We start from the raw sequence: 24,806 nt of genomic DNA on the forward strand, positions 1-24,806 counted from the left end.
AGCTCCTGAATTCCATGATCATGTCTTTCAAACCCACCCTGCTGGCTGACATTACGTCATGGACTGTGGCGGCTCAGCTAGCCGTGGCTGTCTGTGGACTGGCAGTGATGCCAGGATGTAGTCATCTTTGGTTTTTTGCTTTGATGTTGGCCTCCTCCGCTTTTGCGTGATGTCACTTTTCCACCTAAGGACCTAGCCTTTCCAATGGAACATGCAGATAAGAGCTGCAGACACGGATGGCCATCTCCACACACAGAGTGATGTCGACAGGGCCCGGTGCAGATCGTCAAAGCTTTATTTCAAGTTACAGAACACTTAAAAAGTAAATGCTGTAATATTCTGCTGTTTTGCTGTGAAACTTGGAGAAGGGCTGGGAGGCATGAAGCTGAGGGCAGGGGGTTGGGCGGGGGGTAGGGGTGGCGCACAGGCTGTCCCTACTCCATACGCCGGCTCCTCCTCTTGTGGTGGTTCTCGATGGCCCTGCGGAGCGCCTCGTCCTGGACCAGGTCTGTCATCCGCACATCCGTGTGGCTGCAGCCGATCTTAGGGCAACTGCGAGGAAGGAAGACACAGCAGGTCAGCCGGCTGGACGGCAACACTGCAGGCTGAGTGATTACGAGGGGAGGGGTGCATGGAGGTGGGGTCTGGGGGCGCAAAGGTTAAGTGCTCAGCCTCAGATGGAAGCTTCCCTGGCGGAGAAGCCCCGGGGGCCTGCTCCCGTACAATCGACAGCCCAGGTGCGCCAGGGGGGCAGTTCCACGTTGCCGCCTGGGGGTCCCAAAAAGTCAAAAATGCATTTGAAGTCACTTAATCCATCGTGCTTATGTGGTGGGCATTCCACACCATGTCGACCCCCAGGAAAAAGATGAGGCTTTCTGCTCCCATAAAGCATCACAGTCATGGACATGTACGGGGGTAGCTCTTCCCATGAGTCACCTGAAACGTTTCTTTTTCAATGTGCTTTGAGTGAAAGTTGAAAGACTGATGGATTTCCACTGGACAACTCACGTACATTCTGTCTCCCGACACTGGCTGCAGTCCCCTCTTCCTCCCCATTTCCCTGTTTCCCACCGCCTCCTGTCCTGCCTGTGAGCCAGCTTTATCTCGGGCCAATGCTGCCTGTGGGTCTGCAGTCTGAGGCTCAGGGAAGGGAGGGTGCTACCTCTCTGGACCTGCCTGTGGGACTGAAGGTTGAGCCAGGTGAGGTGAGTTCTGTGCCAGGCCCGAAGGGTGATTCAGGGCCACAGTCAGTGGGGGTGAAAAGGTGGATGTCTTACTTCACTGGCTCGCCAAGTCCTGAATTGAGCCAGGGGCTAGGGACACACCAACTGTCCTGAGGGACCAGCTGGATCCGGGCTGCACCTGGCATTGGCTCAGGGTGCTAGGAAGACATGGGGAGAGAAGGGGAGAGCTAAGAAATGAGTCCAGGGGGAGACTTTTCTAATGTGCGTGTGTGGGGGGTGGTGGTGGGAGTGGGGGGACAGAGATGGTGGCTCTTCCATGCTTGATCCGAGGACCGAGGGGTAGGGAGAAACTAGGTGGTGTGTGTGGCCCAGGCTGGGAGCCCCTGGGTGTTCAATGGGCTCAACCACTGACCAGGAAGGAGCTGGTCTGAGCCCCTCAAAAGAAAGGCCTGCTGATGTACAAGGTCACTGTGGTTCGGGGCCGACCTGATAGCACCTAAGAACCAACCCTCCACCACCACCAGGGCTTCCTGCAGGTGAGGCTGATGGAGGGGCAGGGGACGACCCTGCTTCTCAGCACACGGCAAATAAACAAGCGGCTGTTTCCCCACTGAACACACGCGAAGGGGCCTCGATGGCACGGCACTGAATCCCGGCCTGTGGGGAAACAGTGCTCTGGTTAGACGTTGGCGCACCAATCCCCACAGCCCTCAGGTGAGCAGGTGAGGTGTGGCAACCTCCACTCCGGGCAGCACTCAGTCCTGCAGGCCCTGGGGAAGAAGCCGGGTCTTGAGGTCAGGCCACGGGCAGGGCAGAGCGTTCTGCTGCGGCTGGGTAAGCTGGGCACAGGCACTCTAGATCTCGGGGGCCCCAGAGCTTTGGGGAACCAGGGTGACATTGGCATCAGCTCAAAAGGGCAAGATTCTGAGTCTTAAGAGCTCCCGAATCCGGGTCCCAAGGATTCCCAAGGACCAATCCACAAGCTCTGGAAAGGTTGACGGACAGACCTCAGGGAAGCTGAGTGGGATGGACTCTCACCCTACCTAATGCACGAGCGACCTATCCAGCACCCTCTGAGTCTCAAGTGATGGGACTCGCTAGGTAGCAAGGGATGGAGCCTGGTGGCATCGTGGTTGCAGCGTTGGGCTGTGGACCTCGCAATGTCCTCAGTTCCAAACTACCAACAGCTCTGAAGGAGAAAGCCGGGGCTTTCTGCTCCTGTAAACAGTCTCTGTCTCAGAATCTCACAGGGGCAGTTCTACCCTGCATGGACGTGAGGGCCGCGAGAGGCGGGAACTACACCCCAAGAGCGCCTCTTGCCTCCACCCTAAGGTCCCCAAGGCAACTGCGTTGGTGCTGGGCAGTCGTCTAAGCCTCGCTAGGGATGTGCCACCCCCCCACCCCCAAAGTCTGGGAGCTGCTGCTCGTATACCTCCGTCTTCACCCAGAGGCTCAATGGTGTGCTGGGAACTGGTAACCCCAGGATTGTCTCTGGCTCAGAGATGGGGTGCTCATGTTCCAGAGCAGGCTCCAGTTATGGGTGTCAGTCCACGGGCTCATTGCAGGCAGACGCTGCCCCTCAGCACACAGGGACAGACAAGGCTGCCACCGTGGGCGTGTGCTGGCTGGGGGAAAGCACAGGGCAGCTTCCTTGGGAAGACAGCAAACAGCTTTGTGCGGAGCTCTGTCTCAGGCCCTCATTGTGAGGCAGCGTCAGTGAGGGCTGGAGTCCCAGCACTTCCATCTGGATCCCAGCCAGTGCAGCAGGGGCCTCTGGGACCCCAAGCAGGCACAGTCAGAGTCACCCTGTGCCCAGTAACACTGTGTCCTCGGCTCCAGTCTGACACACAGCGCTGGGACAATCCAGGAGGAAGGACTGAGATTCTCAGATGAGATGTGTCAGAGGCATTTTTAAACAAAGGGAATCCAGAACAGCTAGTCACCCTAACATGCATCATGGGAAGGGACACGGCTTGGGCTTACTCAGGAGTGTCTGGGGGAGCAGTTCTGAAGAGGCACATTGGAAGAGGCCCTGAATGCACCTCTCTCCGAATGGCCCTCGCGGTCAAGACCCTGCCCACCCACCCTGTGCTCACACTCCACTCCACTCCATTCTCGCGCACGTCTAGCTAGAAGCTGCCGAGTCTCAGCCGGCTTCGCTGGGGCTTCCTCCCGGGGCCCCTCTGTAATCTGTAATTAGGCTGCTTCTGGGGGTCCCATCACAGGCCTTGGGGGACTGAGGGCCTGGTTGAGCTCGGAGTCAGTGGGCGGGCGCGGGGATGGGGGCGGGGCAATGTCTGCCATACTTGTGCCTGCGATGGCAGGTGAGTGGGGTTGACCGCTCTGCAGGGATCACCTCACCTTGCACATCTCCGGCGAGAGTTCAAACCCCACGCTTTCTGTGTCTGCTGGCTACGCCCAGATGGCGGTCTCGCTGGGACGACATCATGCTCAGCGTGAGCCAGACCAAGTGAGCCTCCCTGAATGGCGACAGGTCCCACCTGTCTCCCAGCCACACACAGAGACGGTGCACTCATCCCTAGGTCCCCTGTGCCTCCACAGCCACACCCCTCAACCCCAGCTTCCTACTGCAGAAGCACCTGAATTTCTACAACCGAGTCACCGCGGAAACATCCAAATTGACCTTTGTAGCCCTCCCCTCACAGCACTATCAAGAGGGAGCAACCGCCTCAAGCCCAGGTGGAGTCTCCTGGTTTCCCCAAAGCCCTGCCAGGTTCTCCCTCATCTACAGAACACCGGTGATGTCGACGATGGTGTCGGAGCGTACCAGCCCTGCCGGGCACCATGCATGCTTTACCCAGGCCGTAGTCAAACCTCAAACCCACCAGTGAGACAGCTGGATTACCAACGGATGGGTGAGGACACCAATGAAATCCACATGACTCTAGACGGCCCTCAGGGGCCCCTAGAGGGAACTGTACAGGAGCCCTGGTAGTACCGTGGGTTAAGCGTTGGGCTGTTACCCATAAGGCGGGTAGTTCAAACCCACTAGCTGCTCCGTGGGGGATGAAGCTGTGTGCTCTCACCAGGAGGCAGAGCCGTGGAAATCCTCCGGGGCGGTGCTACTCCGTCTTCCAGGGCCACTATGAGTCAGAGGTGACCAGGCCTCGTAGAGATTCTGACCATCCAAATCTTTTTCCCATTAGGGTAAGAGTCCCTCTAATTCAGCTCAGGGAACCAGCCGAGTTCCAGACGGAATGAAGCATGAGAAGCAGTATTAAAAAAACCAACTAAAACCAAACTCCTTTAGATGAAAAGTCGACACCAGTGTACCCGAATGCCACACACGGATGAAAAAGGCCAAGTGTCCTAGAACGTCGGCGCATCAAGTCACTGAGAAGACACACCAAGTTGGGACGCCTGTTCTGGGAGTAGCTCTCCTTCCACCCCTTCCTGGAACATGCAGGGAGCAACGTGTGTGGGCTCAGGGCTGGCCCCCTTTCAAGCCTGACTCTAGAAAAACAGACACGGGAAGAAAGAGGCACAGCAGAACAGAACTCTGGGAAAACCTGTCTTAGCCATTATAGCCAGAAGTTTAAGTTTCGATGAGAAGGGAATGAAAATAGAAAAAATCTAGTAGAGAAGGGATGGCTTCGATGCTCAGAAAATAAGAATAATACACTGTCAGGGACATGTTGTCAGGAGAGACCCGTCGTGGAGAAGGGCATCATGCTTGGTCTGGCAGAGGGGCAGCGGAAAAGAGGAATTGACAAGATGGAGTGACACAGCGGCTGCAACCATAGACTCGCACATAGGAACAGTTGTGAGGATGCTGCAGGACCAGGCAGTACTTCCTTCTGCTGTGCAGAAGGTCGCTGTGGGTCGGAACTGACTCAATGGCACCTAACAACAAACAGCAGCAGCAGCAAGGGGAAGGTGGCATCACAGCCACGAGTCAGCACCACCACCTGGCATGGGCTTACAATGGAATGCTCACGAGCGAAGAGAAACCTCTCAACCCCAAGGAGGTGCAAATGTACTCAGACAAAAGTCTCAGTTCTGCAACCATTAGGTCCTTCTTCCAGAGTAAATATTGCCGCCGACATACTTAATGACCATCAAGATACTAGGGTCTCAAACAGCCTATCACTAGGTCCACACTCCAATGAGGAGTGGTGGGAATTCCAGCCCCAGGGTCTGGACCAGCAACTTGTGGGTGATGGAGAAGCAAACTTCACATCAAAGGGACCGTTATCAGGAGCATACTGAACACTGGTCACACCTGCAATTCCATTCCTGTGACAAATCTGTGATAAGAGCATGAAGACATGCAAACCGAGTCAGGTAGTCAGCTCAGCCAGCTCAGGATTCTTTGCGTGACAGGACAGGCAGTGGTTCTCAACCTGTGGGTTGCCACCCCTTTGGGGGTTGAATGGCCCTTTCACTAGGGTCACCTGATTCATAACAGCAGCAAAATGACAGTGATGAAGTAGTAACGAAAATAATTTTATGGTTGGGGTCACCACAACATGAGGAACTGTATTCAAGGGTCGTGGCGTGAGGAAGGTTGAGAACCAGTGGCTTACAGGAAACATACTCTGTATTTGTGTGTGTGTGCGTACGCATACTCTGCTTATGACATATGTGTGTACACCAAACCAATTGAAACTCACTGCCACTGAGTCAGTGCTGACTCATGGCGACCCTACAGGCCAGGGTAGACCTGCCCTTGGGAGTTCCCGATACTGTCACTCTTTACAGGAGTAGAAAGCCCCATCTGTCCCTCTTGGAGTGACTGGTGGTTTCAAACTGTTGACGTGAGATTAGCAGCACAATGCGTAACACACACACACGACTTAAAAAAGTACATGGAAAACGGAACTAAAAAACAATGAAAGTTTTCCATGAATTTTTGAGCCCCTGTTTATGTGTGTATGTACACACATACACATAATACACACACACACACACACACACGGCTCTAAAAGTTCATGGAAAGTTTTCATTGTCTTTCATTCCATGTTCCATGCACTTTTTAAACTCCCTGTGGGTTGGGGTGTGTATAAAAGAAAAATTCCCCAAACATATCCAGTTGTAGAGAAATCGCCTCTCATTGGTTTTTCATGAGTGTAATTAACCTGCGGGGAGGTTCCTGAAGTAGTGAACGTTACGGTGTTGGCAGGGAGCGCTGAGTGGACCACGGACTGCGCGGCCTTGGCAGGAGCTCAGCCAGAACGCTCTTGGGAAGCAAAGACGGCCGGGCTCGGTCTCCCGTACATGGGACCAGCCCAGGGAGAGAGGCATCATCCTGGGTAAAGTAGAGGAGCAGTGAGAAAGGGGAAGACCTTATGCCCATGAAAACGAGGAAGGGATGGATTGGCACTGTGGCCGTGGCAATGGGCTCCAAGGAAGCACCGCCTTTGAGGATGGTGCAGACAGGGCAGGATTTGGCTCGGGTGTGCACGGGGACGCTACGAACCACTGCATTCTTAACGGCCCCTAAGAGCCACCACCTCACAGGTGTGAACCCTTTCCCTTACAGATCGTGACCCTCCAGACCAGCGGTGCTCAACCTTCCTCACGCCGCGCTCCTTTCACACAGTTCCTCATGCGGTGGTGACCCCCACCCCCAACCATCAAATTGTTTTCGTTGCTACTTCATCACTGTCATTTTGCTACTGTGATGAATCGGGCGACCCCTGTGAAAGGATCGTTTGACCCCAAGGGTCAGGACCCCAGGCTGAGCCCCGCTGCTCCAGACCCTGGTGGTTGTGGTGGAGTCTGAGCCTGTGGACTTACTGCTATCTATATCACACATATTGTGTCTTGTGGGTGTGGGGAAAAATCCCTTTCTCTTTTGAATCCAGTGTTCCATAAACGATTGAAGCCCTCTCCTACACAGAAAGAGGGGGGAAATGAAGAAAGATCCCGAAATCCCTGCTCAGACTACTTCTCAGTAGCATGTACTCATGAAGACTCCTGCTAGTTAGTGATGGAGACTCAGCCCACTTCTTTTTTCTCGTTTTAGAAAGCGTGGTCAAACAGCTGGCTTCTTCCTGGACAGATTACTAATTCTTTCCTCATATTGTTTTGACAGAAAGTCCATTTCCATGTTTATGCCGTTCAGGAGGTGAATGTGACTTAGGGGAGACGCCTGAGTGCCCTTTCCTCTGGCAGTAACTCACCCCTCCAGGCACCCCCAGGAGGCCCATCCCCCCCTCACCAGGCCTTCTTCTTCCTCCGGTGCTTGGACTCCACCATGCGGACAATGGCCTCCTCTTCATAGGCGTGCCCGCAGACTTTGTTTTTCACTGGCTTCTTCATTTCCAACTGTGATTACGGAGAGATTAGGTTTCAGGAATGATAATGATCAACTTCCAGTCATTTCCCCAAGTCACTTATTTTCTGGAGCATTCCCCAGCCTACTCCCCAGGCTTTCCAGGTTTCACTTGCCACTCGCATGGCTTGAGACCCCTGAGAGGGCAGGGGACCGACCACAGGGGAAATGCAGGGAAAGCCACCCCGGCCACATCCCTCGGCCTGTGGGTACCTGGTGGGCTAAGCTGTTTCCAGCCCATGGATCTTCCACGGACACTCCTCAGCCTTCCCTACTTCCAAACGGAGATCAAATCAAAAACCCATGGGAAGGCTTTTGCTTCTAGGCAGTGATTCCTTTCTACTCCATGGCACCCCCCCCCCCGCCCAGAGCTGCCCACCCCCAGCCTCGAGGAAGGAGAAGGAAGTGGTACCTGTGTGATAGGGCAGATGAAGTTGGTCTGGCTTTGGGTGACAATCATATCTTCGTCAACGCCTTCGGTCCCATCCACCTCTCTGTCTGCTGGAAGGCCGTCTAGAGGGAAAAGGGAAAGGAAAGTCGTTAAGCCCCTCTGATCCAAAGTTACCCCAAAGACGGGAAGGAATAGTCTGAAGGGAGAGGGCCGGTTTCCCTGGGTGGAACCGCTAGCTGCTCGGCGGAAGAAAGGTGTGCCACTCGGCACACGGAGGAGACCTAGAGCAGCTCCGCTCTGGCTGCTGGGCCCTATGAGGGCACGTGGAGGGATATGGATTCTTCTCGTGCCCAAGGTACCTGAGGGGTACACATGGGTCTCCCCAGTTCTGAAAAGGAAGCTGAGGCTTAGGGGAATGAAAGAAGGATTTCAAAGTTATCGAGAATTGGGTCTCGGGGACGTCCTAAAGCCCAGTACGCATGCGTGACTTTGCCCAAAGTGAGAGGCGTTGGGCATCTCGCTCATTCCAGTGGTATGATCCTGGGCTGGCAAGGTGGCCCCTTTTAAGTCTCCTGGCTAGCTCTGTTGTACAGCTGAGGAGAGGAAGACGCTAGCGAGCTCAGCACGGGGACTGTAAGGACTGTTAGGTAGTCTAGGTCCAAGAGTTCTTAGACCTTCTGGTTTTAGAACCCTCTTACTCTTTTAGATACTACTAAGGACCCAGCATATCTTATGGTGGTGGCTTCTGTGTTGCTGCGCAGCTGGCAGCTGTGGCACTGGCCTTTCACATGCCAGCAGGACCAACCATTGTGTATGGTTTCATGGGGCTTCCAGACTAAGACCAGGCAGGAGGACCCGGTGGTCTCTGATACCTTATGAGCGGCAGTGGAACACTGACAGAGTACTGGAAGATGAACCGCTCAGGCTGGGGTGTGGGGGAGCACTGTGGACATAACAGCGGCAACATGGGCTCACAGTAATGCTCGTGAGGGTGCGGTAGGACTGGGCAGGTTTCCTTCTGCTAGACCCATGGTGTCGCTGGGAATTGGGAAAGACTGGGCCACATCTAACATTAGCAAATTATGTATCAGTATTTGTCCACATTAGCAATGGAAATTAAGGAATTATAAAGTATGTACTTAATAATTCCCTTAAAAGGACAACCACAAACCTATTATGTTAATATAAATAACACTTCAAAATGAAAAGCAAGTTTATTTTATTACAGAAGACTTTCTATATAAATAGCATGGAGTCAAATATCAAGTCATCTGTGGAAATAGCCGTCGAGAAATCAAACGATCCATTGCATAGGCAAATCTGCTGCAAAAGACCTTTCTTTACACGTGAACAAGCAGAGACACAGCCTTGAGGACTAACATCCGCCCGACCCCAGCCAGGGTGTTCCCAGTGGCCTCACAAGGCAAGAATGAAGCTCGACAAACGAATAGGGAAGACAGATGTATTCGACTTACAGTGATTGCCAAGAACCTGGAATACACCTTGGGCTGCTGGCAGAGTGACAGGTGTGTCTTGGAGAAGTACAGCCAGAAGGCTCCTGAGAAGTGCAGCTGGTGAGCCTTCGTCTCGAGCACTTTAGACATGTTCCCAGGAGGGAGAAGGACATCCTGCTTGGTAAAGTGGAGGGGCAGCAGAGGAGAGGCAGACCCTCGACACGATGGGTCGACACAGGGCTGCAACCATGGGCTCAACTAGAACAGCAACTGTGAGGATGGCAGAAGGTGGTGCTTCGTTCTGCTGTACAGAACTGACTGGGTGGTCCTCAACGACAATGACGACAACAACAACAACAACAGATTTCCCTAAACAAAACAGAATACACCACAGCGAGGAGACTGGCACTGTTTTACGCATTTGCAGATGTCCTTGCAGTGGGGACTCATGGGGGACGATTGGATTTTGATGTCTGTGTGTGCATTCCATCTGTGAGCTGTCACTGTGCCGCAGAGCCTCTGGCAGACACACTCGTGAAAAGAGTTTGTGAACAAGTGAGTGAAGTCGTGGCCTTTTAGGGAACCACTTTGGCTTAGCCATCCCTTGGTGTCCCTGGCCCACCGCTGGGAACAGCTGATGAGTCAAGGTCCTGCTCTGCTCGTTCCACCTCACCTGCCCCCCAGCACACCAGAGGAAGGAAGAAGCCCGTCTGCCTTCTGGACAGGAGCACGGGAGTGAGCATTTCAAAGGACAGCTATTCTATCTTGCACCCAGATCAAAGAGCGAAGGCTTTCTAGAAGCAAGTGGTGATGGCGTGACTCTGCCTTCCGCCTTTCTCTCCCTTATTTGCTTCTCCCATAAAGTCATCATCATAAAACTCACCGCCACTGAGTCGCTGCTGACTCATCGTGACCCTATCTGGTGTTTCCAAGGCTGTCAATCTTTATGTGACCAGAGCGCCTCATCTTCCTCCCTCAGGCGGAGCGGCGGGCTTTGCATTAGCAGCTCAGTGCCTCACCCACAGCACCACCGAGGCTCCTGAATGGTAATATAGACATTGCTTGGAATCTTTGAGGGGGGAATGCTTGTCTAGTACACCCAACTTTTCATACTTTACAGCTCTGCAGAACAGACAGCTTTGGGTCCCTCCCTGGCCCGATGGAGTTCTATCTGAAAATGTGCAACTGGGGGCAGGAAAAGGACTGCTGGTAGCACAGGGGGTTAAGTGTTGGACTGCTAACAGCGTGGGTGGCAGTTCAAATCCACCAGGAGCTGTACAATCTTGGAAGCCCACAGGGCAGGTCTGCTCCACCCCATAGGGTGGCTCTGAGTCGGAATCAACTGGACGGCAGGGGTGGTGGCGTCGGTGGGGGGAACATGGGGAGGGCTGAGGGCCCCACAGATCTTGTTCCAGGTTATGCAGTGAAGCAATGGCTGGAACCCAGATGTTCAGCCTCTAATTACCCTCGTCTTTCTTTTTTTTTTTGGGGGGGGGTGGTGGGCTCACTTTTTCCTTTGAAAGGTAATGCTATTTGCATGCCAACGTGTTATGCTTTCTTAGGGAAATGCCCCAACGCCAGCTCTTGATTTCTTGACAAAGGCCAGAAAGAGGACCCCAGAACCTGGTCTGCCCCAGCAGGACAGCAGGCATCCAGGGGTCTATGAGTCACATTTGCCATCTTGAAAGCGCATCACTGATGACAAAACCAGGAGACAATGGAACGCCAGCAGGGCTACAGAATGCCACACCGCGTCCCCTTCTTTGAGTGGCCACCCTGAGAGCGCGCAGAACTGGCCCGGCTTCTGGAGCGGAAAGCCTCATCTTCCTCCCCGCAGCCAGCAGGGAGCCCGCGACACCACCAGAGTTCTGAGCTGGCATCGATGCCATGTCAATGAGGTTGGTTGCACTGTCCACAAACCATGCATTTGGTAACAACAACTATTTCCCTGGAAAGCTCCCTGTAGGGAGGCTGGGTTTATTTTTTCCAGCAGAATAAGAATGCTTAGGTACTCAAGAGAACAGCTGAGAAATGATTCGCCAGTTATACAGAAATATAAATTCACACAGCCCCCTTTGGTCAGCCTCTCAGTTAGACAAGCTACTAAACAGGGAAGTGGCCACGTTCGCTCGCTGGGTCAGTGCGTCTGCTAGGAGGAGCCGGCAGCGAGGCTTCTCGGAGAATGGCCACCTCAGACCCCCGGGCCGGCTCCTGGGGACTTGGTGTGCGTGAAGCAAGAGTCAGCTGCTCTGTCTGTGAAGGACTCCCTGACCCGCACAGCACATGCCTCAGGACACTGGGCCCTGAGAGGAGGAAGGCCAGAGTAGGGAGGCCTGGGGAGGTCCCCGGAGCTTACTGGTAGCTTCTCTGGTCAAGGCCATCCCGGCCCCCATCCTCACTGAGTCCTCACAGTTGTCCATAAAGAGCATCTTTTTGTAAATTCCTCCTAGGTTTACTCTAGACAACCAGGGGGTGGAGGGCAGATTTCTGACTGTACATTTAATTTTTTAAAATTTTAATAAATCACTTTATTGGGGGCTCTTCCAGCTCTTATCACAATGCATCCATCCATGGTATCAGGCACATTTGTACACATGTCACCATCATCCTTTTCAAAGCATTCTCTTTCTACTTGGGTATCAGCTCTTTTTTTCCCCCTCCCTCATGAATCCTTGATAAACTATAAAATATTATTCTTTCTGACTGTACATACTGTGCTGTGGAATTCACCCGAGAAATCTGTTAGGTGAACCAGCAGAGTTTGGCCCACGTAGAAGACAGTGAGTGGGCTTGGCTTATGTTTTCTATTTTTGAATCTCAAAAAGGTAGAGGAAGCAGGCAGTCCCAGCGCCAGTGCAGTGGCACGCACGAGGGCAGGTGGAACGGGGAACTGACTCAAAGGTGGTAGGTGGCCCCCGCGTCAGCGATCACGGGAGACCAAGGTGAGGCCAGGCGAGAGTGCCCACGTGGGTAATAGCCCCCGGGCTGGCGTCCACAGGGGGAGGCTCTCGATGGCGAGCCCGTTTTGTTACCCGCCCTCTCTATTAAAGAAAGCGAGGGCAGTGCTAGCGGAAGGTGGCACCTGGCCACACTGATGCGGACAGCCCAAAGGCATTTTCTGATGAACTTGGAAAACGGAAGACAGAGACAAACCAAACCCAAAGCAAACTCCACTTCACTAGCTGGGAACACAGAACTTGGAAGCCTGAGTGTATTGAAGCCAAGTGTCTCAACTGGGTGAGGAGCCTGGGATCCGGAGCTATCGTAGGGTCAAACCTAAGGTCACGGATGCATTTAGTAATTTAGTAAATAAGTGGATGGCTCTATTTTTTTTCGCCTGTCTAATATGAGTATTAAAGTGGGTATATTGGTTCTGCTATCAAAAATATTTCATTTGAAAGGAATATACATGGCTCTAGATTACTAGCTCTTTAACAATAATAACACCAGTTTACCGAACATTTGTACGATTTCATTCCAGCCTCCAAAAATGCCTATGAAAAATTGTGGTGATTGTTGTGAGACCCCGCTGAGTCTTTTCCAGACTCTGCATAGCAGAAGGAAGCCCTGCCCAGTCCAGTGCCAGCTGTTGCTATGTTGGAGCCCATTGTGTCCATCTGGCCCCCTGAGGCTCTTCCTCTGTGGCATTGACCCTCTATTTTACTTGAGCATGATGTCCTTCTTGGGGGACTGGTCCCTTTAAGAACAAGTCTGAAGACGTGAGATGTGGTCTTACCATCCTTGCTTGTAAGAGGTATTCCGGCTGTACTTCTTCTAAGATAGTCATTTGTCCTCTGGCAATCTACGGAACTTTCAATATTATCTGCTCACTTCATCAGTGGGCATCAACTCTTCCTCTATTCACTGTTCAGTTTTCACATGCATCTGAGGTGACTGGGCAAGACCATGGCTCGACTCAGGTGCACTGGAGTCCTCAAAGGAACAACTTAGCTCTCGAACATTTTAAAGACGTCTTCTGTAGCAAATTGGCCCTATGCAATATATTGCTTGATTTTGAAAAATGAATATATTGTTATTCTCCTTGTAAACAGAGGCGTGCCTAAGTAAGCTCCCTTAATATGTTGAAGGCACATGTAGCAATTCTCAAACTTATAAGAATGAAGTGATTAGATTACATTTGTTTACTCTTTATGAAAGACACCACAAACATTTTCTTGATTGTAAAGACAAAATTGAGAAAACCCATTATACTATTTCCTATGTACACTCCTGGAGGGATGCTGCAGAAATAAACGCCAGTGTCCCCTTCCTACCAGACAGCAGGGCTCACGGGGCTCTGTGCTGGGCTGAGGGGGGCAAGCTCGGGCAGAAGCAAATCAGTCCCCTGAGTTACATACGGGGATATGAGGTAAGTAATCTAAATGGGACCATTTTTCTGATGAAAAATGAATGCCAAGAGAAGGAAGGAGAAAGGAAAACCCTTGAAGGAGAACTGAACAGCCAAGCATTTTCAAAAGCCAAGGGACATGCTGGGGGGGGGGTGCGGCTACTGCCTGGGTGCCGAGAGCGGATCTCATGGTCAGTCCGCTGCCGGCTGTTGGGGAAGAGCTGCAGAGCAATGCCTTGGTCTTACTCCATGGAGTCAGCAGCTCGTTGGTTGCTCAAGCCCAACTCCTGGCTATCCTCTGGCCACCATTCCTCACGTCCAATCCATCAGAAGGTTCTGCTGACTAGGCCTAAGCCCTGTTCCAGATCCCTCCCTTCTCTGCTTCTCCACTGTATCTCAGTCCAGACCGCTGGAGCCTCCTTTCCAGGCCCCTGAAGTAGCCTCCCGCCTGGCACCCCTGCTGCGACAAGGGCATGTCCCTCCCACACATGCTTCCTACAGTGGCCTACATAGTCCTCTGCCAGCTTGTGCCCGCCAACCTCTGAGCAGTCTCTCTCACCCACCACAACTGAGTCACACTGGCTTTTCCCCTCCCCCTTTCTGTTTTTGGAACATGCCAAGCTCCTTATCTTTGGGCCTTTATCCTCCCCCCAATCTTTGCTTGCCCTTCTCCATCTTATCATTTGAAAATGTCATCTTTCCCCTAATGTCCCAAGCTAATGACACCAGGCATTCTCTCATCACATGATTCTTGCATCTCTCTGCTTAGCACACATCCAGAAATGCCATTTCTTTGTTTCTCTCCTTCTCGCCTCCCCTCCATAGGGCCTCGGCTGTCCTGCTCGCGCACATTGCCTGGCCGCTACGACAGGGCTCAGCACAGAGCTCGTGGTAGGTGTTCAATAGGCTTTTGATTTGTAGCACGCCTCATCCAACAAGGCCGGAGCAGGCACGTTTTTCACGAGGTATACTTACCACGTTTAACAGATGCGGCAACACACCCACGCCCCTCACACAACGGTGGCTTTATAGGTTTGAGGCAGATAACAGAGAGAACCTCCCCCTAGCTTGGAGGGCAGCCTTATCCTCCGATAGCACATCAAAGGCAGGAAGTAAGTCTAAGTTTTACAATTACAGGCGGCCATGAATAATCACAAGGGAGGCTCTAGACATGAGCTCGTGGTCAGAGAAGCCATTTGGTCCTTGGCCACACACAGTCTGTGTATTAGTCACTTGTCTGTCTTCAGGCATCTTAAATTTGGCTCCCAGCTGGATAGTTTTATGCCAGCCAGGAAGAAAAGTTGAGGGCGATGTGCTCTTTCAAAGAAGACAGAATGTTTTTCTGGATATTTAACAGTATATGAAGAAAGCACTTTACATATATGTGTTTGCTACCTGTACCGTGTTGGCTGTGGACTGCCCGGATGGTGTGCCTTGCTCTATGCTAGGATGGCATACCGGAGGCTGAACTGGTGCAGGACAAATGTCAGCGTCACCCTCATGTGCAAAAGGACACTGACTTTAGGGTTAGAGCTCTACGGCTATCATGTGTGCAAAGGTGCCAATGCCAAGTGCGGACTTCTTCTGCCCAGTGACTTGCAGCTGGGATGACTGGCGATCCTACCTGTAGGTTCAGGTACATCTTAGACCCTAAGCAAATAAAAGAAGGACATCCACAGGCTCCATCCCTGTAGGACGGGCTGGGAATGACGCGCTATGGACGAGCTAGCCTTGGTGTCCACTCTTGGGGCTGTCGGCTATCCAGTTTTGTTTCTCAGTTTCTTCCTCGTGGTCTGCCCTGGTGCCAGCTATTCGATTAGGCCTAGTTACCATTTCGCATCTGGAGGGGGCTGAACCCTAGTATTCATTAGCTGCCTGGAGCTGGCTAAGCCTCTGAAGTACGTGAGCAGCCAAATTAAGACACTGTATATTATGCCCAGAGAGGGCCTACAGAATTAAAGATTACCTAGATGTTACGACATTCGCAGGTTGGCACAATTCAACATGCTGATCTTCAACAACAACAACAACAACAAGAAGACTCAACACAGATTGAACTAATACATCAAAACAGTGAGAACAATGGCTAGGACATAAAAGGATCCACTGAGTGTTACCATATAATATACCATATAATATACTAATATATATTCAATTATATACATGTGTAGAGCTCTATACATGTTCTAGGAGTCCTGATGGTGTAGTGGGTTACGCATGTTGGGCTGCTAACTGGAAGGTCAGCAGTCTGAAACAACCAGCTGCTCCTAGGAAGAAAGAGGGGGCTTTCTACTCCTGTCAAGAGGTACAGTCTTGGAAACCCCACCCTGTCGTATCGGAAAGGACCCAATGGCAGGGGAAAGGACCCAATGGAAAGGACCCAATGGCAGGGGGTGTGAAATACACAGCTGTGCTGTACACAGGTTGCTGTGAGCAGAAATTGACTTGTTGGCCCTGAGAAAACGCAGCAACAGAAACGGTTACTGTCACTGTCACTTGGGCTACTACGACGTGCCAAGCACTATGCTTGGCATTGGTCAGAACAATCCTTACTTTCAGGGCGTTCAGCCACGGACGACAGATAGGTGCACTGCAGCATGGTCTTCTGCGGACTATGCATGTGCAGAATACTGAAAGAAGAAACCCACAGGATGGAGAGGGGCTGCTCTCTACCAGCAGCTGATGGTTGACCTGTGTCAATGAGAAGAACCTCTCCACCTCCATCTTCCAAGGCAACCTTGATAAATGCCCTGGGCAGGTGGCATCTCAAGAACGGCCACCTCAGGTCAATATTCCAATCAATGTTTTTCCTTCTCTTCTTCTTCATAAGAATAATCTGCCCTCATCTCAGATTCTATTGACTTGGGAAAGCCATCCCTATCCTATCCTATCCTATCCTATCCTATCCTATCCTATCCTATCCTCTATCCTATGTTCACCTATCCAATCCAATTTCTGCAGTCAAGCCCCCTTGAAACCATACTATTGACTATATGGAATTGACTCAGCTTAAATTGGCTCCGTATCCACTTATTTCGTGGGGTTGGATCTTTTATTCCACGTACATTGAAATCTACCCGAGGACAAGCACTGTGTATTCAAGGCAACTCCATTCAACTTGTATCATCTACTGAACACCTGCTCTGTGCCAAATGTGGGGTGTGGCTACAAAGAGGGAAGAGGGCAGGTCTGGGCGGAGAGACAGAATGAGGGACTTACAGCTGGGGTGATGGGCAAAGTAACACACGGAGAGGCTTCAAAAAGCGCGTGGGAAAGTTCCATTCTTGTTCAATTCCTCTTTTTCTGCAAATGTTGTGAAGCCTCCATGGAGGAGTTTATACACAACACAATAGTAGCCTAGGGGTTCTCCGTGGGGTTGGGGGTGGGGAGTAAAGTGATCCTCACGGAAGGGCAGCTGGTTCACGCCAGTTCAGCAGAATTGAAGCCACATTTGTTGTTGGGGGAATCGGTTGTAAAGTGGGCCTTGTCATCCGGGTTCTCTCTAAGGTGGGCGCTGGGCAGCTGCCCAGTGTGGAAATCGCACGTTTACACCCCTCCCTCTTTTGTAATGCTCATCTTCGCAACAGCGTATTCTAAGTACCCATAGCAATATTCATTCTGTCCACAGGTATAAAAAATTAGACAGAAATATGCTTGCAATAAAAATAGAGTATTGCAAGCAAGGATGCTAATTAAGAAGCAATATGGAAATACCTTACAGAACAGTTTTATTGTTTGGGGTTTTTTTGGGGTCAGGTATTATTTAATGCTTCTTCCTTATAATTTAGTTTTGTGCACCTCTTTCATGTTATTATGCAAGTTGTTTGAAAATACTTAACTACCTTTTACTGTATCTTTTTAAAATGCACACAGTGGTCATCAGGGTGAAGAACTGGTTGTTAACTATGTGAACCCCACCATGCAGAAGGTGGGGCTCTCTGGGGAGGCGCGGAAGGGAAAGGGAAGGGCGCGCGGGTATGAGGATCATGACAGCATTTCGGAACATGGGCGCTGGAAGCAGACCGCCTGCTTTGATTGCTGCTTCCATCCTGACATTAGCTGAGTGCTCTTGGGCAAGTTACCTCTCTTTGCTTCAATCCCCGCCATTGTCAAATGGAGCTCAACATAGATCTACTTCATAGTAGCAGGAGAGCTAAATGAGTTCTAGTCGGGGAAGCTCTGAGAACAGCGCCTACCAAATGGCAACTGAGTAATAAACACGGGTTATTACTTGGGACTCCTACAGAGCTAGCACAGGGTGGGTACCTGACATCTATGTGGTTGTTAGGTGCCGTTGGGTCATTTCTGACTCACAGCAACTTGATCTGTTCATCAGAATGAAACACTGCCTCGTCCTGTACCCCCCCCCCCCCAATTGTCATGTTTCGAACCCACTGCTGTAGTAGCCACTGTGCCTGTTCATCTTGTTGAAGGTCTCTCTCCCTCTACCAAGCAGGTGTCCCTTTCCAGGTACAGGACCCTCGTGGTAACATGTACAAAGTACATGAGACAAAGTCCCATCATCCTCGTTTCTAAGGAGCACGTCAGCTGTACTTCTTACAAGAAAGATGTGCTTGTTCTTCCGGCAGTCCCTGGTAACTTCAATATTCCTCACCAACACCATGGTCTCCCTTATTCACTGACCAGCTTTCTCGTGCTTATGGTGTGACTGAAAACATCATGGCTCAGGCAGGAGCCCTTTGGTCCTCAAAGTGACGTCTTTGCTCGTTAACACTTTATGGAGTGGCAGTAGGTTTCCCTCATGCAACATGTCATTTGATTTCCTGACAGCTGTTCCAGGAGGGCTGATTGTGGATCCAAGAAAAACCAAATCCTCCACAGCGGCAGCCATGCTTGCTGGGATGCTGCCTATTGGACCATGGTGAGGATTTGAGCTTCTTGCCATTGAGCTGTCACCCGTAGTGACGGCTGCAGTCCTTGGTCTTCATCAGTAAGTACTTCAAGCCCTCTGCTTTCAGTAAGCACGAGAGGCCATGTGCATATACATCTATGTACATACAGACATAGGAAATATGTAGACCAAACATGTGTGTTCAGTTAAATACAGATGCTGTACTGAGAAATGGCTCTGAGATTTTCCATGCCCCATGCACAGCGGTGGCTACCAAGCCAAAGCGGGGAATCCGAGGGGCACATTTTACATCAGCGGTTCTTAACTTTTGGGTTGAGATCCCTTTGGGGGTCCAATGACCCGTTCACAGGGTTTCCCTATTCATAACAGTAGGAAAATTGCAGTGATGAAGTAGCAACGGAAATAATCTCATGGTTGGGGGGGCGGTCACCACCACATGAGGAACTGTACTCAAGGGCCGTGGCATTAGGAAGGCTGAGAAGCACTGCTTTACATATTGTCCTGGGCAACTGACTAGAAAAGTCACTCCGAAGGAAAACGGTGGCCAGCACTGAGCACCACCAATGGCTACAAGAAGCAAAAATCAGAAAGTGAGCAATCCCATTTGAACGCTTCTTGTGTTTTTTGTTTGTTTTTAAATTATTTTACTTTAGAGGACTGAAAATACTACCCATCCAGGTAACCAAGGCAGGGCATCCAACTACACCCGCACCTGCTCATCTCCATTTCTACGTCTCGGCAGGTTTCCTCTCTCCTGAGTCTCATGGCTGCTGCTGCTGCTGCGGCTGCGACTCACGTACGGCGTGTCTCCTACTTAGCTTATTGTCAAATGTCTTGGATCTCGGCCTCAGTCTCTCCCCAGCTCACTCGTTCGTTGTCACCTTTCTAAAATCCCAGGGCTGCCATACAAAGTTCTGTGAATTGATAAGACTTTAAAGAACAGAAGTTCATTGTCACACGGCTTTGGACTAGCCCAACAACTAGCTTACCGTCTGAATGAGGCGGCCTGGTTACATGCTTGGCTGGTAACTCAAAGGCTGGTAACTCAAAGCCAACAGCTGTTGTGAGGGAGGAAGATGTGGCAGTGCACCTCCAGGAAGTTTTGGCAGTCCCAAACCGAACTCAATGCCACTGAGTCAATTGTGACTCATATTGACCCTATATAGGTTTGCTCATGGCTGCTCTGGGTCGGAACTGACTCAATGGCACCTGACAACAACAGCAGGGTTTCTGAGGATGTAAAACTTTACAGGAGCAAAGGGCCTCAGTTTCCTCCCTGGGAGGGGCTAACGAATTTGAACTACTGACCTTGCAGTTCGTAGTCCAATGTTTGCCTGACAGTGCCACCAGGGCTCATTCTGTAAAGTCTTAATGGCCTTGGAAATCCCGGGAGCAGTTCTCCTCTGTCCTATAAGGTTGCTAAGGGTCAGAATTGACTTGCCAGCAATAGCTTTGGTTTGGGATTGAGTCTGAGTTCGGGTTGTCAGCAGGGACAGGCAGGCACTCTCTGAAGATTCCAGGGAAAAGTCCTTTCTTATCTCTCCTGGCTTTTGGCAGGTGTGCTCTGACGTGCAGCCCCAGCTTAACTCCGAAGTCACCTGGCAATGGAGTTGACAAAATGTTTCTCATAAGGACACCACACTCAGATGGGATTTAGGCCCATCCTACCCTACTATGATCTCTGGTTAACATCCTCAAAGACCCTAACTCCAAACAAGGTCATGTTCACAGGTGCTGGGGGTTAGGATTTTAACATGTCTTTTTGGGACACACAATTTAGTTCCTAACATCTCCTAAGCATGACAACAAAACTATACAATGATGGGCCCATTGCTGTGCTATTCTGGGTCTCAGCTGGCCCTTCTCCAAGCAAGCGCTCCGTGCTGGAATCAGGTGTACTTTGCTAGCTTCCCTAGCAGGGTGTGGATTCCGTCGGGAAGGATCTCTGTCTGGTCATCTTCATATTCTCAGGGCGCCAGGCAAGGGGCGGGAACGTAGCACATTTGCATGGAACGAATGGCCCGGAAACTAGAGGATGCTTCAAACACAGCCACATGTAGATGGATCATGAAGGTCAGAGGAAGACAGCGGAGAGGACCACTCTGAAAGCACTATGTTAGCATAAGACACCTTTGGCCCTTGCCTAATGACTGACTTCCCAGCATGGAAGCCACACTGTGCTGTCTAGGTCACGCCATCCACTTCCTGTGCCCCACCTTTGTCACAAAAACAAATCACTCACAAGATGACAGCAATTATGTTCTAGGAAACACACCGCTGTGCATTCTATATTTAGATCATTAGATTTTACTCCCTTGCCACCAAGCATCTATGCCTACAGCACAGCGTCATAATAAGCAAGTATCACACGCACACACACACACACACACGCACACACACCAGTTAACCATTAGTGACTGCTCTCATGAGGACCTCGGAAGACAGATCTTGCTAGAAGGGGAGGGAAATGTGGCCCAGAACTTGAATGGTTGGGAAGTCTAGCTGCACCAGGCCTGGCTGAGAACAGAGGTCTCTGTGGCCCAAAGAGATTCCATAAACCTTGAAGAGAGACTATACTCTGACATCACATTTTAGCTAGGTAACCGATTGGCTCAAAAACATAAAGAACATCACCAGTGAATAGTACACACCTTGAACAAAACAAAACAAAGCAAAAAAAGCTATCTCTATGAGATCAATGGCCAAAAAAGATGCTCATGCCACAACAAAAGATGGAATCAGGTAAACCAGGACATGGCGGAATTTCTAAACCAAGCCAAGCCAAGCCAAGCTCCCCGCTATCAAGTGACTCTCACTCAGTGGGGCCCTGTCGGAGGGAGTGGAACTGCCCCGTGGGTTTCTGAGACTGGCCCTCTTTCCCCAGTGCTTCCAGAGAAGGATAACCATCGTGAGAAGTCTAACCAATGTCTCAGGTCAATGTGTGTAGTCATTGTTAAGGGGGAGCCTATTTTGCTGTGTAACTTTTCACTAAAAGCACAGTAAGAGATCACTTTTTTTTAAAGTGTGCCTCCTTTTAACTTTGTGGTGTTTGCCCAGGCTGGACAGTGGTACCTATACTGGCATTCATGACATCAGTTTTTATAAGAGAAATGTAGATGGAAGACAACCTCATATTTTCAATGAACCTTGGGTCACTATTCACAAAGATGATCATTGTGAAAAATAAACTTTTTTTTAACAGTTACAGTAAAATGAGTAGAAAAAGGAAATAACTGTACATGCCATGTGGTTGGAGCCCTGGTGGGGTAGTGCTTTCACTGTTGGGCTCTTAATCAGAAGGTTGGTTGTTCAAACCCTCTCGCCTCACTGTGGGCAAAGGAGGAGGCTCTCTACCCCTGTGAAGCCTTGGAAAAGCTCTGGGGCAGTTCTCTGGCCTCTAGGGTCGCCATGAGGCAGAATAAACTCCACGGCAAGGAGCCCGGGCTTTTGGTTTGTTTGCTTGTTGTTGTTTTGGTTTGGCAGCGGGCTTAGGGAAAACACCTGAGATTTCCTGAAGATTCACTTAGTTGGGACCTTTTACGTGTGTACTCTTCCCAGTACCAAGTGATGTTGGCGATGCATGTTGGATGGGCAGCAATGGGAAAGGATGGGTGTGTTTATCCGCAGAGTCAAATGGAAACAAGTTATGATATAAAGTATCATAATGTGTTAAAAAAAGGAACCTTCCAATTTGTAATTGCTCAATTCTAAAACGGCAACGTTTCACTTTTGAGTAAGACAGGAGTTATTTCAGCTGCAGACATTTCCAGATGCGATTATCTTAACAACAGTGGGAGTGATTCAAACTCATTTGCTCCCTTACAAGGTAAGAGACACAATGGCTTCCCTTCTGGCTCCTCTGTCTGGAAATCGTGGTTTCAATGACAGAAGAAAGCCGGTCTAAAGGCATGCTTTGTTCTGTGCAGTTTCCCCAGGGGAAGGATGGCGTTTTCATCCTCGGGAGAAGAAGAGCAGAGACCTATGGGGGACACTTACTTAGGAATAAGGCCTGGTGAGGGAGCTGGTGCCCGTGTTGTGACCTGAGCTTTTGGAGTGGCTGAGCTGGGGCAACACGTGTTGGCGATCTTCGCAGCTGGGCCACTGTGGGAACTCGCCCACATTCCCTCCCAGGGACCCCAAGTCTAAGCAAAGAGGCTACTCCACAGACTTAAAAGCCAGACAACTACAAAATGCTACCCTCCCTCTGGCTTTATCACATAATCCTATTCCCTCTCTCTGCTCTTACTGCGATTTCACAAAAGGTATTCAGATTTATTTTTGTTCTACTGACAAAATCTTAGGTAGGGGATACAATGTATTCATGTTAAAAAAAAAACAAAAGAAGGGAGACAGGGGAACAGATTGCAGTGATCATGTCTAACAACCCCCATCCCCATCCCAGGGGGACGAGCAACAGTAACATGGGTGAAGGGAGACAGGAGATGGTAAGATATGAAAATAACAATTTATCATTTACTAAGGGGTCATGAGGGCAGGGGGAATGGTGGGAGAGGGAGGGGGAAAAAGAAGCTGGTACTAAGGGTTCAAGTAGAAAGAAAATGTTATAGAAATGATGATGGCAACATAGGTACAAATGTGCTTGATACAACTGATGTCTGGATTGTTATCAGAGCTGTAAGAGTCCCCAATAAAATGAAGAAAAGAAAGGAGGAGATAAAAAGGCAGCTGGAAGAGCAGCCCCCAAAGTACACTCAATATGGATGACACTGAAGGCGGTCACACTGCGGGGCCCCAGTTAGTGAGACTTAAGGCATCCTGTCAACAGCCACGTCAGCGAAGCTCCAGAGTTCTGAGAGCAACGGCTCCCCAGACATCTGGTGGTCATTCCCAGTATCTTGTCTGGAGTTAGCTTAGCTGAAAACATGCCCACCTTCCAGAAAAGGAGCCAAGTGGCAGGACAAGGTGAAACACACACACACACACACACACACACACACACACACACACGGGGGGTGGGGAGAGAGAGAGAGAGAGAGAGAGAGAGAGAGAGAGAGAGAGAGAGAGAGAGAGAGAGAGAGAGAGAGAGGAAGGAAGGAAGGAAGGAAGGAAGGAAGGAAGGAAGGAAGGAAGGAAGGAAAGTCGTCGATGCCACAGAGTCCCTAGCACCTAGCCTAACCCCAGGCTGCCTTCCTCTCCCCGGCCCTCCCCAACTTCCCACCCTCTTTAAACCTTCCTCCCATGCAGCGGAAGACACATGACTGCAACACTGGGATCAGCTTAGGACACAGCTCTTGTGAATGTGTACAATAGGTCTGAGTCATCTGTTCATTTTGTAAACATGAAGAAATCACTTTTAAAACTTCCTCCTTCATAACATTCAGTGTTGGCAATGGTCTCAGTGGGGGACACTCTTTCCTTACCCACACCCCAATGTACCAAGGGCTTGCCTGCCCCACTGAGGACTCGCTCAGCCCAGGGCAGGTGACAAGGAGTGGGCGGGGGAACTTGGCAGTGACTGGTCACACAGCAGCCCTGGTGGTGCAGTGGCTAACTGCTCAGCTGCCAACCGAAGGGTTGCTGGTTCCAAACCACCAGCCACTGCAGAGAACGCTGTGGCCGTCTGCCTCCTTCAAGTTGATCTACAGCCTTGGAAAACCTATAGGGTAGGCCTACTCTGCCCTACAGGGTTCCTATGAGTTGAAAGCAACTGCATGGCTATGGTTTTGTGCGGTTTTTATGGGTGATCTCTGAGCACAGACACACTGAGCAGTGCAGGAGAACTAGTAGCGAGCCTCTGCCTTCCCCTGGGCAGCCTTGCGTGTAGCACCCCTCACCCCTGCACCCACCCCCGTGGATGCCTCAGTCTAAAGAGTGGAGCCCATATGCTTCCTTGTGGTCTTCTTTTGCCAAGAGCCAGAATCGACTCAATGACATCTAGCACCCACCACCACCACCACCACCACATCTGATTTGTTAAGAAGCATGGCAGGAGCTCCATCCCAATTAGTCCATGGCGCCCAGTCTCTTACGTGTCTTTGAAACGGCTCTGCTCTCTCTCTAGGTCTTCCGCAGGGCAGAGGGTCCTGTTCGAGACCCAGAGAGGAGAGTTCTGAGGTTTACACACACCAGGCTATTCAGGAGGAAGCCTGGTGGCTCAGTGGTTAAAGCAACCAACTCCTAACCAAAGGTCGGCAGCTTGAAGGCACCCAATGTGGTGTGCGAAGATGAGGCTGCTTACTTCCATAAAGACTGCAGTCTTAGAAACTCTCCAACTTGCCAGTCTGCCCTGTCCTGTGG

At 50.8% G+C, this 24,806-nt stretch overlaps 1 protein-coding gene across 2 annotated transcripts in view; it reads right to left on the reverse strand.

Moving 5' to 3' along the window:
- Positions 1-278: 278 nt before the first annotated feature.
- Positions 279-24,806, reverse strand: part of NSMCE2 (NSE2 SUMO ligase component of SMC5/6 complex) — a 274,588-nt gene continuing 250,060 nt past the window's right edge. For both annotated transcript variants that reach the window (XM_075549276.1, XM_075549277.1), the window contains 3 exons: positions 7,895-7,995; positions 7,369-7,475; positions 279-552 (listed from right to left, as the gene is read on the reverse strand). In XM_075549276.1, the coding sequence (XP_075405391.1) occupies positions 435-552; positions 7,369-7,475; positions 7,895-7,995 (326 nt within the window). In that variant the 3' untranslated portion in view covers positions 279-434. The remainder of the gene's footprint in view (positions 553-7,368; positions 7,476-7,894; positions 7,996-24,806) is intronic.

This window comes from Tenrec ecaudatus, chromosome 5 (assembly GCF_050624435.1).
Source record: "Tenrec ecaudatus isolate mTenEca1 chromosome 5, mTenEca1.hap1, whole genome shotgun sequence".
NCBI lineage: Eukaryota > Metazoa > Chordata > Mammalia > Afrosoricida > Tenrecidae > Tenrec > Tenrec ecaudatus.